This window comes from Urocitellus parryii, chromosome 1, assembly GCF_045843805.1.
Source record: "Urocitellus parryii isolate mUroPar1 chromosome 1, mUroPar1.hap1, whole genome shotgun sequence".
NCBI lineage: Eukaryota > Metazoa > Chordata > Mammalia > Rodentia > Sciuridae > Urocitellus > Urocitellus parryii.
The window spans coordinates 109355546-109373530 of NC_135531.1; the positions used below are offsets into that span (position 1 = coordinate 109355546).

At 37.7% G+C, this 17985-nt stretch overlaps 1 protein-coding gene across 1 annotated transcript in view; it reads left to right on the plus strand.

Moving 5' to 3' along the window:
- Positions 1-9926, plus strand: part of Aldh7a1 (aldehyde dehydrogenase 7 family member A1) — a 36277-nt gene extending 26351 nt beyond the window's left edge. Inside the window, exons 12-18 of the mRNA XM_026380154.2 lie at positions 347-431; positions 1703-1809; positions 4160-4276; positions 5655-5752; positions 5925-5998; positions 8020-8095; positions 9659-9926. Of these exons, the coding sequence (XP_026235939.1) occupies positions 347-431; positions 1703-1809; positions 4160-4276; positions 5655-5752; positions 5925-5998; positions 8020-8095; positions 9659-9713 (612 nt within the window). The 3' untranslated portion in view covers positions 9714-9926. The remainder of the gene's footprint in view (positions 1-346; positions 432-1702; positions 1810-4159; positions 4277-5654; positions 5753-5924; positions 5999-8019; positions 8096-9658) is intronic.
- Positions 9927-17985: the final 8059 nt, after the last annotated feature.

Below are 17985 nucleotides of genomic sequence, written 5' to 3' on the forward strand. Positions count from 1 at the left end.
CTGAGTTCAATTCTCAGCACTGCAAAAAAAAAAAAAAGTTCTAAATGCTTTCAAACAAATATAGGAATAATGGATTTGTGAAACTTTGCTGGATAGGTCCTTAGACAATTGATAAACTTGTGATTTTTATTCTAGCATCTACCTGGAGGAAATTATTAACTTCATATAGTTAATATTAAAATCAGAAATGATGTAATTTAAAACACATGTTTTTGCTTGCTTATGTTTTCAGAGATTACTATATTTTAATAGTATTAAAAAGCTATTAATACTGTTAAGAAAAGTATTCATTGCTTAAAAACTTGTACATTTTGCTATTCCCATGAATATTTCTTTCTTCTCTTAGTTTTTACATGAAAACATCCATGATGATGTTGTAAATAGACTTAAAAAGGCCTACGCACAGATCCGAGTCGGGAACCCATGGGACCGTGAGTATCTGGTTCCGTTTTCAAAGATTTTAACACCTGGTGTTAAAAGTGTTTCTGATCTTCTGAGGTTTTTTTTTTTTTTTTGTCTTCTCTTAGAGGCCTGGGGGCATATGAAGGAGATTATTGGGCTTTTGGGGAGACACATGTGCTGCTAGGTTAGGATCTAGGCATTTGATATATGCTGGAGAGTGAGACTTGGAGGTGCTGTTCAGCTGGGTTGATATTTGATGAGCTTTTCTCCATTTACTGTTACCCTTGTCCAGGTCGACTGCTGTGTTCTCTCATGGAAGGCTGTAAGAGTTCCCTACCTGACTTTATCACTTTCACTGCTGCCCCCCAGAGAAACCTGAATGATCATTTAAAATGTGTTCACTTTTCTGCTTAAAGTATTCCAGGGCCTTCTTATTGTGCTTAAGACTAAAACTAGATTCCTTTTGATTCCCTCCTTCATGGGTTCCCAGTCTTGGTGATCTCATAGCTACCCACCTTCCCTCCAGAACTATGTCCACATTCTCTCTTGTTCTCTAATCTCCAGTTCTCCAACCTTCCTTGAGTTCTTCAAGCATTCCTGGTTCTTTCTGGCCTTCATCCAGCTCTTTCTATAACTGGCTCTGCATAAAGTGCTACCTTCTCACAGAGGCCTACCTAAATCTTCCCTCCTTTGACCTGTGGTTATCTTTGATACTCTTGTTTCCAGCAGCCATAACATAGGGCAGCATCAGGTTCTCCCCTTTGAATTTCATGAAAGCTATGGAGATTGTGATGTTCTTAGGCAGTGCTCACACTGTAATGAATAAACCAATCTTATATTATTTTATTTAATTTCACTTCACTACACTGTTTGCGTATCAACCCTGGGTCCTCGGGTATGCTAATCAAACACTCTACCACCAAGCTACACTTCTAGGCCTCTGATCCTGAATTTTTAATGCAGTATTCTGATTGATAGCCATTTTTCTAAAGCCAGGGTTGGCAAGCAGATTTGGCTCACCACCTCTTTGTATCTGCTGCACAGCCACCATGCTTTTTTCTATGTCATTTACAGTAATTTTCACAGTACAAAGGCGAGATCAAATAGTTGTAGAGTCACATATGGTATGCAAAGTGGAGTACGTTTGCTCTGTGGTCCAGAAAAAAGTTGCCAACTCCTGCTCTTAACTGAGAGGCTACAGGAAGGGATTATTATTAGCCTATTCATTTTGAAAAGCTGGTATAATAATAAAGTCATGCTATTTAGGGCAAAATGAAGATCATTCCTTTTCTCTCCCCAGCTAATGTCCTATATGGGCCACTCCACACCAAACAGTCAGTGAGCATGTTTCTTGGAGCGGTGGAAGAAGCAAAGAAAGAAGGAGGCACAGTGGTCTATGGGGGCAAGGTAATGAGAGCACAGTGGTCTATGGGGGCAAGGTAATGAGAGCCCTGGGGTCAGGAGTGATGGCTTTTTTATTCTCTTTCCCTTAGGCACAAGCAGGTCTCTGAGACAATTGGTGAAGGGTCACATTGAACATCCTTCTCCATGTCCCTATTACAGGGGGAAATAGGTTTTAAAAAATGATAACAGAAACCATGTGGAATGTTTCAGGGAATGATGCACAAGAAGCTCAGAGTTGGGGCTGGGGTCGTGACTCAGTGGTAGAGCACTTGCCTCGCATGTGTGAGGCACTGGGTTGGATTCTCAGCACCACATCCAAATAAATAACATAAAGGTCCATCAACAACTAAAAAATATTAAAAAAAAAAAAAAAGAAGCTCAGAGTCCTGGTGGCCTTTGGGTAGGGACCCGAGGAGCTTGTATGGAAAGGAAACCTTTCTTTTTTTTTTTTTTTTTTTTTTAAAGAGAGAGTGAGAGAGGAGAGAGAGAGAGAGAGAGAGAGAGAGAGAGAGAGAGAGAGAGAGAGAATTTTTAATATTTATTTTTTAGTTCTCGGCGGACACATCTTTGTTGGTATGTGGTGCTGAGGATTGAACCCGGGCCACACGCATTCCAGGCGAGCGCGCTACCGCTTGAGCCACATCCCCAGCCGGAAACCTTTCTTTTATGTCACAATAGAAGACTTTGTGTTCAGCACAATTAGAATCCATATATAGTGGTCGTTTGAGATGTTCAGTTAAGACAGGAAATAAAAAATACAACCATAAGTATTTTATTTTAACTTAACCACTTAGAACTACATTTATTTGTGATTCTTTTGATGTAGAGCCAAGGTATTTCAATTTATTGAAAATAATAAATTCCTATAATCCATGAAGAAAAAAATTTTCTTCATGGATTATAGGAATTTATTGTTTTCATCTCTGCAAAAGCTGTACCTCTAATCATGTTATCTATATAATTGAGTCTCACTTATTTAAAATTCATGGAAACTTGAGTCTTGCAAAGCAGTCTGACAGCAGAATCCTCCTCTCTAGTTTTATCATCAACACACCCACATCTTAATGGGCAGGGATGTGTATATATATTCATTATTTATTATTTTGGATTTTCTCGAAAGCATTTAACCCATTCTGTACAGGAATAGCTTTTATTCTTTAGTAAAATTTACTTAAGTTACATATATAATATAGCATTGTAATAACAAATACAGCTGCCATGCACTTGATCAAGAGTTGACTCTTGGTATACATATATGAATACACCACAGTGATACTCACCATCGTGCACATCCATAAGACTAGAGTCCTAATTAGAATAAGATATATTTCATGCTTGTATAATTATATCAAAATGGACTCTTGTCACATATAACTAAAAAGAACCAATTATTAAAAAAAAAAAAAAGAAAAAGAAAGTTACTCTTGGTAAAATAAACTTGAAGGTTTAGAGAAGAATTTTAGAAACCCTCTGAAGGATTGACACCCCCACCCCCCAGCCAGAGCAGCTTGTTGTGGGCCTCAGAACATTTCACAGAAGGAAAGACAGTCACTGGACTAGGGACTTGGTTTTACAGAGGTTGGTTATGACGTTATATTCTTTTGGTGACTTCAGTTTTGTACAGTATTAATCTACTAGGGCTGCCATAACAAAATACCGCACACTGGGTAGCTCCAACAACAGCAATGTATTTTCTCACAGAAGGAGGCTTGAAGTTCAAGATCAACATGCTGGTGGGGTTGGCAGGTTGGTTCCTGGTGAAGTTTCTTTCTGGCTTGCAAATGGCCCTTTCTTGCTGTCACATGATTTTTTCCAATGGAGGGCACAGAGATTTCCAGTGTCTCCTCTTGATCTATGAGATGAACACTTTAAAACTATAAAGCAATAGGACACTCATTCCTATTGGATTAGGACCTGACCCTGCTGACCTCACTTATTTTTAGTAACTTTAACAACTTCCTTAAAGGTCCAGTCTCTAAATGCAGTCACACTGAGTGTTAAGACTTCAACATTTGAGTCCTAATTCAGTCTATAAAACAATGGTCATACATCACCCATTTTATAATTAATTATAAAATAACTATTTGCAGCAGAGTTTTGTTAACATAACTTGTTTGTGACATGACATGGCTTTCCTCCTTAAACTCCTCCCTTTTTCTTTCCTTTTTTTTTTTTCCTGAGCATCTAAGTTAGGAGCAAGAAATAATATTCACTGGGATAGAAGGTTGTTTTGGAGAAATAATTTACCTATAAGTGCTGTTTATTTTTTTCCTCATAAATGTAAGCATCCTCTAACTCCCAAGTACTAGAAAATGAAATGTTTTATTCCTTTTATTTCATCTCTCTACTCGAGGTTATGGATCGCCCTGGAAATTATGTGGAACCCACAATCGTGACAGGTCTTGCCCATGATGCCTCCATTGCACACACAGAGACTTTTGCTCCCATTCTCTATGTCTTTAAATTCAAGGTACAAACAGATTCTGTGTCTCTAGTCTAATGTTGAAATACATGATAAAACTAAGGGAAAATTAAGGTATATTAAATTTCAGTCAGCTTTTAAGAAGGTTTTAGAAAGTCACTTGAAATAGTAGAAATTGAAATGTTCAGGACAAACTATGAGATGAACACTTTAAAACTATAAAGCATTCCAAGCTAGGTACCAGGGAAGCTGAGATGAATAATGGACCTGTGTTGGAGTTTGTGGGATGTGTGACCCTCAATTCCTCTTCACCTTACTCAGCTGTGTGGGTCTCAGAGGCAGCTGCTCCTGACAGGAGGACTAGAGCATTCCATAGCCTAAGCACTGTGTACTTGTCAGCAGACAAGACGAGAAGATGTGGGGGCAATCTGAAGACATGCAGTTATCAACCCCATTAGGGGTCAGATAATGGCAGTTTTAACATGTAAAGATAATTCCCTGGCCTGAGACAGGCTCTGGCTTTGCCAACAAATATTTAGAATTAGTTTTTTCAGAGATTGAATCAAGTTTTGAATGTGCTACTGTTATCAAAATATAGTGAGAATTGCACCTTGTTGCAATTATAAGATTGCATTTATTTTATCTTTAAATTATCTATTATTATTTCAAATATAGTGCTTAGAATAATTTCATGTTTTGTAATGAGAGTGTTTGTGAGCTTTTGTGCAAATTATTTACATTTAGTTTTATTGGGCTTCAGTTGGTGAATCTGTAAATTGGTGATAATATAAAACTTGTGTTAATATAAAACTTGTTAATATAAAACTTGTTTAATCCCCATAGGGTGGAGATTAAATAAATAAATGCATGTTAAGTGCATAGATCAGTGTATTGTACATGATAGGAGTTCAATATATATTAACTCTTAGTAGTTTGAATGGAAGAACACACTAATCTTTGTTTCTTAAAGTATCATGGAGGAAAATATCCTTCAAGATATTACTATTAAAAATTATCTAAATTATAAGAGACACTGGGCATGGCAGCACATGCCTGTAGTCCCAGAAGTTTGGGAGACTGAGGAAGGAGGATCGAGAGTTCAAAGCCAGCCTCAGCAAAAGCGAGGTGAGGTGCTAAGTAACTCAGTGAGATCCTGTCTCTAAATAAAAATACAAAATAGGGCTGGGGATGTGGCTCAGTGGTTGAATGTCCCTGAGTTCAATCCTTGATAACCGCCCCCACCCCAAAGGAAAAAAAAACAAAAATAAGAAATAAATTATAAGAAAAATAGAATTAGTAACATGTTGACTGGTTTCTATTTGCACACTAAAATGACATTGGTATATCTCGTGAAATGAGTTTAACATCAGTGAACTTTGACCTGAACATTGTAGTGTCTAACAGCTTCCAACACTTCTCCTTTTAGACTGAAGAAGAGGTCTTTGCATGGAACAATGAAGTGAAACAGGGACTTTCAAGTAGCATTTTTACTAAAGATTTGGGCAGAATCTTCCGTTGGCTTGGGTATAACTTTGTTTATTTTTAACATTTATATGTCTGATTTCTGTGGTGAATGGGTTTTAAAAGAATGAATCCATTATTTAGCATTGAGAATCTTTGATTAATCAGGCTTTTGTTTGTGTTGTTTTTAATTTCCTATATATTTCTCTCACCATACCTCTCTTTTTATGCACAGACCTAAAGGTTCAGACTGTGGCATTGTAAATGTCAATATTCCAACCAGTGGGGCAGAGATTGGAGGTGCATTTGGTATGTAGAGAATCATTTCTCCTTTTCCAGATTGGGTGGCAAAGGAAAAGCAGTAGTAGCTTTTAGAAAAGTTTGGTCCAGAAACTGAAGTATAATTTACATTCTGATGTAATATGTGATCTTACATGCTTGAAAGAGCTTATTTTTTTTAATATTTATTTTTTAGTTTTCAGCGGACACAACATCTGTGTTTGTATGTGGTGCTGAGGATCGAACCAGGGCCGCACGCATGCCAGGCGAGCGCGCTACCGCTTGAGCCACATCCCCAGCCCTTGAAAGAGCTTATTACCATTTTTGAAGTTATTACCCAGAGTTCTGCATCTTCTGCCCAGATGCAGCATTGGGTTAGAGCAGTGTCCCTTAACCCAAGTTACATGAAGCCCTGAAATGCAGCATCTGTATTCTAGGGAGAATACCCAAGACCCCAGAACTATTAAGAACCCCTGCTTCAACATTAGAAAATTTCACATAAAATATTCTGGTTTTTTTTTTTTTTTTTTTGCAAAGTTGGCATAATAAATGTTAACTATATTTTCTTTAACTAGATGAAATACTAGTTTGTTTCTCTTTACTGGGCCTTGATCCTCTTGTCTGTTAATAAGCCATGGCTTATTGATACTTAAATTTTGTAATGGTTAAAAAAATCCTTCCCAACAATGGTATATTAAGTGTTACTTATTAAAAATGACCAAAGTATAGTACAATCAGGTTGCCTTGTTTTTCAGTATAGAAGGAAAACAAACGTGCATTAATATCTGTAAGAGTTTATGTACAGTGGCATTCTTTTTATATTTTTAGACCTAACACTACAATACTGTTCAGAGTACAGACGTTGACAGAAGCTTCAGTTTTCAGTTTGGCCCTTCATCTCTGCCCTCCGCTCTGTGGTTGCTGGATGCGGAGGTGTCCGTCCACTCTTCTGTGGGCATTTGATCTCTTTTGTTTCCAGCTCATGCCTTGCTCTCTTCAATTGATTCTTTAAGCTTTCAGTTAGTTTCTTTAATGGGTTCACTATTAATTATACGGAATGGTGGTTTTCAAGTGGCATATATATATAAATGCAATTTGAAAAACTTCACTCCTCAATACCTCCCCCATCATTCCTGCCTCCCTCCCCTTGATTCCCTTCCTGTACCCATGGTCTCCTTCTACTTTTATGGCTTTTTTTTTTTTTTTTTTGCCTGCTTTCCCCCTCTAGTGTCTACATGTAAGAGAAACATGTGACACTTGTCCCTGAGTCTGGCTTATTTTTCTCAAAATGATGGTTTCGTTTTCCGTCCATTTTCCTGCAAATTAACCATCATTCTGTATAATTAATGTGTAAGTTTGAATATTTAGATAAATACATACAACAAAATAAAATTAGATTTTCTATATCTAGACCTTTTTACTCTAATACCTTAGTTTAATGGTATAGCTGGTGATGTGGCTCAAGCGGTAGTGCGTTTGCCTGGCATGCGTGTGGCCCGGGTTCGATCCTCAGCACCACATACCAACAAAGATGTTGTGTCTGCCGAATACTAAAAAATAAATATTAAGAATATTTTCTCTCTCTCTAAAAAAAAAAAAAAAAGACATATGTAACCGTTTGGGTGGGCTTAAGCTAAGTAGACAGTAAAAATTTAGTATCATTGTAGCCCTAGAATCCAATAAAGATTAAATAAGCTAACACATAAGAGTTATGTCCAACATTAGTGGCAATTTAGAAATTGCTGTCAACAAAAACAGAATAAAATGCTTTAACCATTTCTAAAATCAATATCCATCTAGTTTAATGGTATATATATATATATATTTGTAAGAGTTCTTTAGCCTCTTGACATATTTCCATTTCTTTTTAATTCCTTATGCTTTATTTTCTCTTTTACTTCCTTTCTCTGTTTATTTTAGTCTCTGTTTGTAGAGGAAATACTCTGGGCTAAATGTTAAATAACTGGTCAGGTAGCTCTAGTCTCCTTTTATCTTTATCTCGGTGATATCAAACTGGCCCAAAGATGTGTGTTTATTTTGTATTTCTGTAGGAGGAGAAAAGCACACTGGTGGTGGCAGGGAGTCTGGTAGTGATGCCTGGAAACAGTACATGAGACGATCTACTTGGTAAGAGAGGACTTTGGGGCCACGTTGGGCATGTGCTGTTAAATTCTACTTTCTGTTTTGTCTTTGTGCAATTTCACTTGGTTTGATTTTTCTATCATTCTACAGCTATCTTCTCCTAACAAGTTGATCATCTAATCCAAAATGCTCTAAAATCTGAAATAATTTGAGTGATTACAGTATGCCACATGTAGAAAATTCCACTCTTGACCTTATGATGGGTTAAAGTCAAAATGCAGGTGCACTAAAAATGCATAAAATTGCCTTCATGCTGTGTGTGTGGTATATATGAAACCTAAGTAAACTTCATGTTGAGCCTTGAGTCCCATCCCCAAGATGTCTCATGTATGTGGCATGTGGTGCTATGTTGTAGAAAGAGCCCTGGGTGAAGAACCCAGAGGCACCCTTCCTAGTCCCTCTCTGCTTCTCACCAGCTCAGTAGGCTGGGCTGGGTTCCTCCCTGTTGACTCCTTATAGCCTCAGTAACTGCTTTCCTATCTGGGACTTCTGAGGAGCTTTAGATGTGGCTTGTTGAGCCCCAAACATGCACCCTCTTTGCTGGCTTTTCATTCTTTGAAGTCAGTCTTATCCTATTTGCTTTTCTTGTGTACCCAAAGAGCTAGACAGGTAAATACTTAGCTATAGCTTTTCTGAATCCATTTAGTGGGGATACTTTTCCTCTTGGGAAAGAAACCCAGTGACTCTCAGGTGAGTAGTTAATAGGGAAGCTTCTAATTTCTAAATTATCTTATTTTCTTAAATTTTCTTTTTATCAAAATGGGAATATTTATGTTTTTTTTTAAATAAATAATTCAATACAAGTTATTTAAATTATTTTTATTTTTGTGGTCCTGGGGATTGAACCCAGGAGCATTTCACCACTGAGCTACATTCCCAGTCCTGTTTATTTATTTTTTGAGACAGGGTCTCACTAAGTAACTTAGGGCCTCACTAAATTGCTGAGGCTAGCCTTGAACTTGTGATTCTCTTACCTCAGCCTCCCAGGTTGCTAGGATTACAGGCATACGCCATCATGTCCAACTCAATACAAGTTACTGAGAGATACAGAAAGATACAGTCTCCATATGCTTGAGTCCTGCTCAAAAGAAATGCTATGAGTAATATGTGTAATATGTCTTTCAGACTTTTGTGTTTCTTTTTCTTTTATAAAACTGGATCCATACTAACATTGTTTTGTGTCCTAAATTTTTTTCTTCACTAATTTATAGTGTGTATGTGTGTGTGTGTGTATGTGTGTGTGTAGTTATTTGTTTGTTTTTGAATTATTGGGAATTGAACCCAGAGGTCTCAACCACTGAGCTACGTACCTAGTCTTTGTTTTGTTTTTAAATTAAAAAAAAATTTTTTTTTCTTGAGATAGGATTTTGCTAAGTTGCTGAGGCTGGCCTCAAATCTGTGATCATTCTGCCTCCTGAGTAACTGAGTTTATAGGCATACACCTTTGTGCCTGGCTAAATAGATCTGTATTTTTTAATGGCATAAAAGTATTCTATATTATATTTATATACTACCAGTTATTAATTTTGTTCATTTTTCTCCCTCTAGTACCATCAACTACAGTAAAGACCTTCCGCTGGCTCAAGGAATCAAGTTTCAGTAAAGATGCTTTCAATTGGCCTTATTTTAGTAAGGTCTTTTAGGCATTCCTGTAGCTACTCTGAAGAAGACCAAGAATATTAAGATTTACTCTGAATAAATGCATCATCCTGAATATGACATTGGCTAATATCTTATGACTCCCCACTCCAAGCCCTGATTAAATCAAGAGATTCATTTTTTTTAACTCAAAATATTTACAACATAACCATATTTAGTAAAAAATAGGTTGGATGGATTTTTTTTTTTTGTTACTAGTTGTACATGATCATTTTATAATTAGAGAAAGCACACACCGTGGTAGTAATCTGGGAACATATGGGATAAAATAGAGAACAAAATAGAAGACTTTATAGTAAAAGCAGGATGAGTCATCCGTAAAAAAGGAATTCCTATGTGGAGCAAACCCTCCTCTGGCATGTTTTGGAAAAGATGTGATTGAAAGGGAATGTGTCCTTACTTATATGCTGAGGACCCTAGCACAGTGTTCTTGGGGGATGACTTGCTATGTTTAAAATGACAGATGATATTTATCGCCAGTCATGGCTCTTGCTATATTTATGTCAACTTGGGATAGATCTGCAGGGGGAATGTAAATTGTGCTAAGGGCTCTGAGGCCAAAGATCCCTGCGTAGAATGTATTGAAACCATGTCTGGATGCCTCATGCTACCTTAGGCTGTTTTCTTTAGCTGTTAGAAGCCATCAAATACAAAACTAAGGGGCTGGGGTTGTGGCTCAATGGTAGAGCGCTTGCCTGGCATGTGTGAGGCACTGGGTTCAATATCAGCACCACATATAAATAAGTAAGTAAAATAATGGTCTATTGATAACTTAAAAAATTATATATATAACAAAAAAGGGCTGGGTATAGATCTATTTATCCTTAAAAAATACACACATACACTCACACACACACACACACACACACACACACAAAACAACTATAAATATACCAGGGATGAAAAGTATTCATGATGTGTTCCATGCTCAGCTGAGAATAATATTTACCTAGCTCTGTTGTCACCATTGAAATATGGATCAAGCCAAGTACAGATGACAAACCTAGAGAAAGGATGTTGGCAGGAAGAAATCAGATGAGGGTAGATGGAAAGCAGTTCTTCATTTTCTGTAAAAGGAAATCAACACTTCCTAAAATAACTAAAGCAATCAGTAGCAACATGGGCTTGCTTATTAAGAGAAGAAGGTAAGTTCTGAAAGATCCATTGCTAGGAGCTTGGAGCATGAGACCTAAGAGTTTCAGAACTGTTTGATTCTTTAAATTAATCAAGAGAATGTTTAATTCATAATGTTGCAGTCCTACCTGGAATCCTGTATTTCTAGATCCTTCTTCCACCCTGCCTCTCCCCATTTTTTTTCTCCCCATTATTGAACTGAAGATTGCTTTTAAATATCTCATGAAATGGTCCTACTGAAAGTCAAATTTCCCTCCATATTTTCAGATTCAAAATAGACTTGAATCCTATATTGAGAGAGAGAGAGAGATGCTTCTAAGAGTAAGCACTAGTTTAAGAAAATCATGCAATTTGGTCATTAACTATAAATATCTTGCTATGGTTTTTATTTTTTGTGATATGTTTAAGTACTCTAGTCCTATTTCATTTATGTCTGAAGAAAGTTAAGCATTCTTTAAAACACTTTTAGGCTGGAGGTGTGGCTCAGTGGTAGAGCACTTGCCTCTCAAGTGTGAGGCATTGGGTTCGATCTTAGCACCACATAAAAACAAATAAAGGCATTGAATCCATATACAACTAAAAATAAATAAATAACTTTTAATGATGACATCACAATAGGCCATTTTCATTTTGTGAAATTATGCAGATTTTATTTTTGATTGATGTCTTCATATTCTGTCTTTATATCCTGTCTTTATAACCTGTTTTCCCAGCATCATATTTTAAAACAAGTGTTCCAGAATAAAAGCTGTATCAGTGTTCACTTTGATTTCAAATGTTTTATGTTTAATAATTTTCCTCCAGTTAGGAAGGAAGCTCTCCATCCTCCTGTGTGCCTGCTGGGGTTGTTATGGTGACCACTTTGTAATGACATCTCTTGGATGTTGGTTAGAGGAGGTGACTGGGGTCTGTAATCTTGGGTGTTGAATTCCTGAAAGCTCTCTTTGAAGCTACTACATAATTTTTCTACTCATGTTTCTGAGCACAATAAGGAGTCATTTTTTTTGTCATAATGTTCATTAAAACTTTTGCCTTTGAATTGTTCCTCTTTGTTCTTTTTTTACTGACTTAAATAGAAGTTGCTTAGTAATATTTTTAGCCACAGAAATTAAAATGTACATCTGCATGTGTCACTGCTTGCTATGGTATTTGAAGGTACTTGAAGCCTTGAATTGCTAATTACTGGTTATATTGAACATTTTGTGACTGCTGCTCCTCCCTCCTAAATCCTGTGTCTGGCTACTACTACTGCTGGCAGTTCCCCGCCCCCATTGTGCAGTTGTGGACTGTGGTTAGCATGCTTGGATCTGGTAAACCCTTACAATCTTAGGATCTTGCTGTACTGCAGTCCCTCGAGAGACTGCAGGCTTTGTGGCCTCATAGGAAGTGGCTCTGTGGTTCCCTAGGAAGTACACGGAAGACCTGGCTTCTGGCACGCATGCTCAAGACTTCACACAAGGGAAATCGCAATGCCATTATGTTCTACGCTCCCCTCTCCTTTAATCTTTTCTCTCTTGCTCTGCAGCCACAGAACATTGAGATGTTGTCTCCTGGGAATGCTGAAGAGACTGAGACATACTCTTCACCTCCTGTGGTTCCCAACACACACATTGTCTTATACCTATTGATTCACTTGTTCTCATATTTTCCTGGTCCAGGAGATGTTTGCAATGGTGATCATTTTTGCAGTTTGTGACTTCTGCAAGCTTACCACCCCTTCCATATAACTACTCGTGTTTGGTTTAATTTGTGGTATTTGTTGGTCTTAAGGTTAAAGAAGACCATGAAGGAATTAGGGTATGTGGGGCTACCATTCTTCAGTTCTAGAAACCTGATATATTTTGATGTACTGAAGTCTTGAATTTTTCATATAGTCAAATCTTGAACTTTTGTAGTTTTCCAATTTTGGTTTAGAAACTTAGGTCACAAATGTTTTCCTCTGCATTTATTTTTTTATTTTTGTTCTCTGAAATGGGGTCTTGCTATGTTGCCCAGGTTGGCTTTAATTCCTGGGCTTAAGCAATCCTGTCTCAGCCTCCTGAGTTGCTGGTATTAGAGGTTCATATCACTGGAGGTGTACTATATTCTTTGCCTTTTTAAAAGTCAAAGTAATACTTGTATGCAGTTAGATATTCAAATGGGCTAGGATCTTTGTAATAAAAAGCAGCTTATGTTCTCTGGACCAATCAACCCATCATTTCTGTTTTACCTCCATATTTTTGAATTTGTATTTTTAAGCTCCTAACAAAAACTACATATTAATGGGTGCTATGTGCTTTGATTCATGTATACATTGATTTACATTAAATGTATCTAATTTACATTAAATGTATCTAGGTTAAATGTATCTAATCAAATATGTAAAAAACATTCCAAATCCTTTCCTATAGCTTTTTGAAATAAATGTCATGCATGGCACCCTACTGTGCAACAGCACACCAGAACTTCTTGCTCCTGTCTCACTATAACCCAATGATCACCCTCTCCCAACTGTTCCCCTGCCCATTCTCCAAATCTCTGAACCAACATTTTACTCTCAACTTTGATGAAATCATTTTTTTTTAGATTCTATGTATGAATGAGATCATGTGGTTCTTGTCTTTCTGAGCCTGCTTATTTTACTTAACATAATGACCTACTATTCTATCCATGTCACAACTGGCAGAATGTCATTTATTTATGGCTGAATAGTATTCCATGGTCCCTATATTCCTTTTCTTCATCAGCTGATGCCCATTTAGATTGTTACCATTTCTTAGCTGTTGCTTTTGTTGCAATGAACATGAGCACAGATATTTCTTTGGATCTTCTTTTCCTCTCTATTGCTTTATACTCTTCTTTTGCTGGAGCACACCCTGCAGAAGTTTCCTAACAATGGTTGTTTTGGGAGTAATTGGAAGGAAGAAAAATGTCTCTCATCTAAAGGAAAAGACTTAATCTTCACATTGATTAGGATTCTGGATTTAAGATGTTGAGAAAGTTTATTTTTCTATTATAAAGGTCCGTAAATATTTTGTGGTATTGACAGTTTAGTTCTGAATCAATTTGGGATTTAGGTTTATGTTGTAATTTATCTAAATTGTTTCCCACTCAAATATCTAAGTAATTCTCTTACCTCCAGTTTACAAATGAGCTTTTTCTTCCCCAGTGATGACTCATATAACACACTGCATTCCTTTTAGGCTGTCTATTCTTGTTCAGTGTTTTGTGCATATACACACATGTAATGGATGTGTTTTAAGTCTTGCAGGCTTTTACATTTATTAAATTTGTTTTAGAATTCTACACATATTATCTATGTGACCTTCAGGAAGTAACCTTACCTCTTTGAGCTTCTTATCTTTTTTTTAATACATATTTTTAGTTGTAAATGGATCTTTTACTTTTTTATATGCAAACTGAGGATTGAACCCAGGCTTCACACATGCCAGGCAATTCTTTGAGCTTCTTATCTATTATATGGGGCATATCAGTTTGGCTCCTTTGTTACACGATAAAAAATTTGTCTTTAGTACAAATAGAATGTTTTGGAAAGCATGCTGGCCAGACTAAGTTTGCCCCTTCAATATTCTCTCTCCTGCAGGGTGTCTTTGGGGGCTGACCTCTAAATATTGCTTCATTTGGGCTGTTTTTGTCCTCTGATTCTCTCTCTCTCTCTCTCTCTCTCTCTCTCTCTCTCTCTCTGTGTGCTGGGGATGGAACACAGAATTTCACACATGCTAGATGAGGACTCTACCACTGAGCTCACCCCTAGCCCTTGTCCTGTAGATTTTGATCCTGTTTGGCCAGTGGTAGAAAATCAGAGCAGAGGAGGCAGGTCAGGGTGTTGTTCATCTCTCCATTTGCTCCCTGCCAGCCCTTGGTAACAAATCACATCTTAACAGGTGTCCCCTCTGCTGTGGCTGCAAAAGCCTCTGCTAACACCACTCGCTCTACTGATGCTTCCTGGGTTTGTCTCCTTACCCTAAGGCTAGCTAGCAGGTAATAATCAACCTTCCTGCCACAGCTAGCATGACTGAATTTCAACCTTTGTTTGTTTGTTTCTCTACTCAGTTCCTAGGAAGGAGCAAGCAATAGCATGAATCATTTACTTTGAAGTAATTTACCTGCCTCTTGGCTAAAGAAGAGCAAAAAACACCTAGATTAATAGCCCTAATGCTGAAATCAAGGTCAGATCATTTCCCTAAAGGAAATTGGAGTGATGTTTTCATAGGTTAAGACACAGTGATGATGTTCAGCTTAGCTAATACATTTCCACTGAATAGGAAAGATAATATCTGTTCCACACAACCCTAAGGATAAAAAAAGAAAGATTATGAAAATAACATGTCTAGCGCATTGTGCCTGACATAAGGTAAGGGCTCCATTAATATATTCTACTCTCATTAGGGTGTTTTTGACATTAGTTTTACAGTTTTATATATTTTGATTATTTTCATAAATAAGGTTTAGAAACATTTTTCAAGTGATAACTTAAAATGCTCAGGTTTTAAAAAAATCCATGTACATGATATGTACTTTGTTTATATATTTTTTAAAATATTTATTTTTTAGATATAGGTGGACACAGTGTCTTTATTTTATTTTATTCGGTGCTGAGGATTGAACCCAATGCCTCACACATGCTAGGTGTGCACTCTACCTCTGAGCCACAGCCACAGCCCGACTTTGTTTATATTTTTAAGATTTCTTGCAAAATTTTATTTCATGCAGTGTCTTAAAAACTTTTAAGATTATTCCTGGCTGGGAGTGGTGGCACATGCCTGTAATTCCAGAGTCTTGGGAGACTGAAGCAGAAGGATTGAAATTTCTAAGCCAGCCTCAGCAACTGAGTGAGGCTGTGAAAAACCCAGCAAGACCCTGTCTCAAAAATAAAATATAAAAAGAGGGCTGGTACCAGAAAAAAAATTATTCCTATATATCTTATTATTTCAGTTATTGTAAATGGGATCCCCCCTGCCTTATGCATAGGCTGTTTACTTTCCAAGATAAACTGCATTTGAAAATAGAAGCATGGGCCTAACCATTGCTCATCATTTGCTCTTTGCTTATTACTGGGCCTGGATTTTAGAAATCCTGGCTGACTTGGATATTAGTAAATTTCCTTACGGTTCTGGCCTGTAGATGTCGCTGTTGGTCGGAGCAAACGCTTCTGTTGGGCAGAAAAGTGAGTTGATACTCTGGTATCCAGGAGGTCGTCAGAAGACAGATACATTGAGCTGAGGGCCCCACTTTATAAGCTTCTTTGCTCTTGGGCACGGTGACTAACCTCTGCCCTGCCACTCTTCTGTCAGCTACACAGACCACCCTAGCTTCTGTTAGTTACTCTTCTTGGGTAAAATGTAAGCCCCAAATGTCAGAGAAGTAGCAATGTTTGCCCATAATTACAGGTTCCTATCTTTTCTTTTCAATTAAGAAATGTAGTTAAGTGGTTTTCTTTTCCTTCCACTCCCTCCTCCCCAGAGTGAGCATGCATGAGGTTATTCCATTATAGACAACTCCAGAGACATTCTTCCTGTCTTTTTCCATTTATTTGTCACTAAGTTCCAGGCACTTTTCAAAGTGTTTAACAAATATGAACTCATGCATTTTTTAATAACAATCTTAGGAAGTAGATTCTATAATGATATTTGTTATTTGACTTTTTTGTTTTGTTGTGTGTGTGTGTGTGTGTGTGTGTGTGTGTGTTTTGGTACTGGAGATTCAACCTAGGGGCACTCTACCACGAAGCCATACCTCCAGCCCATTATATTTTATTTTGAGACAGGGCCTCACTAACTTGCTGAGGCTGGCCTCCAACTTGTGATCCTCCTTCCTCAGCTTCCTGAGAAGCTGGGATTATAGGTGTGTGCCACTGCACCCAGCCTAATGATCATTATTTAATTAAAGAGGAAGCTGAGGTTTGGAGAGGTTAAGTGATATTCCCCAAGTATACAGCTGCTGAGATTTGAATCCAGGCAGCCTCGCCTCAGAGTTAGCGCCCTTATGAATGTGAATAGTGTACATGAAACTGTGGAGCTCTTGGCCACTCTTTTTTTCCTCCTCTCTTTAATTGACAACCTTTCCTTTTTACTTTTGTCATGGTTATATTTTATTTTGACCTCACAGATTTAAAATTACTAGTCCATAAACTTTATTTCCTAAACGACTTGAGAATCCTTGTTAATCCAATAGCTCCTGACTCCTAAATACTTTAGCAGGAATTTCCCACCAACAACGATATTCTCCTGTGTAACTACAAAGCAACCAGCAAAGTCGGGAACACACAGGGAACCTTCTCAATCATGTAATGACTGAAGGCCTGAAGTTTTCAGGAAAAGAAGATGTAGAGAAGGAAGAAATGATGTTGCTTTAAGTGCAGACTTTTGAGTCAGAATCAAAGTAGTAGTTGATTTTTCCTATTTGCCTGCCTGTGTGCCTGGCAGCAGAGAACAAGATGCCTGTGGCTTTAGCTGCAGAGTGGCATGGATAGAGCAGCCATAGCTCCTAAAGGGGGACCTGTGTTCTAAGCTCTGCGGTCTTCTCCTGTTTCCTGAATGATTTTGAGAAATAACCTGACTTCTCTGTGCCCCAGCTTTCTCATCTGTAAAAGGAATGAACTGCACCAAATATGAAGTCAATGACTGGTGTCCTGTAGACCAAAATTAGCCTAAGTGCTTTGTTTGAGAATCAGCTTTCAAAAAAAAACAAAAAAAAAATTTTTTTTTTCAGTACTGGGATTGAACCCAGGGCCTCATACATGCTAAGTAAGTGCTCTACTGAACTCTTTAATTTATTTGTTTCTGTACTGGGGATTCAACTCAGGGGCACTTAACCACTGAAGCACATCCCAGCCTTTTTTTTTGGGGGGGGGGTGGTGGTACCAGGGATTGAATTCAGGGGCACTCAGCCACTGAGCCACATTCCTAGCCCTACTTTGTATTTAGAGACAAGGTCTCACTGAGTTTCTTAGCACCTCGCCATTGCTGAGGCTGGTTTGAACTTGCCATCCTGCTGTCTTACCCTCCTGAGCTCCTGGGATTACAGGCTGTACAACCATGGTGCCCGGTCCAGCCATTTTTTCTTTTCTTTTCTTTTCTTTT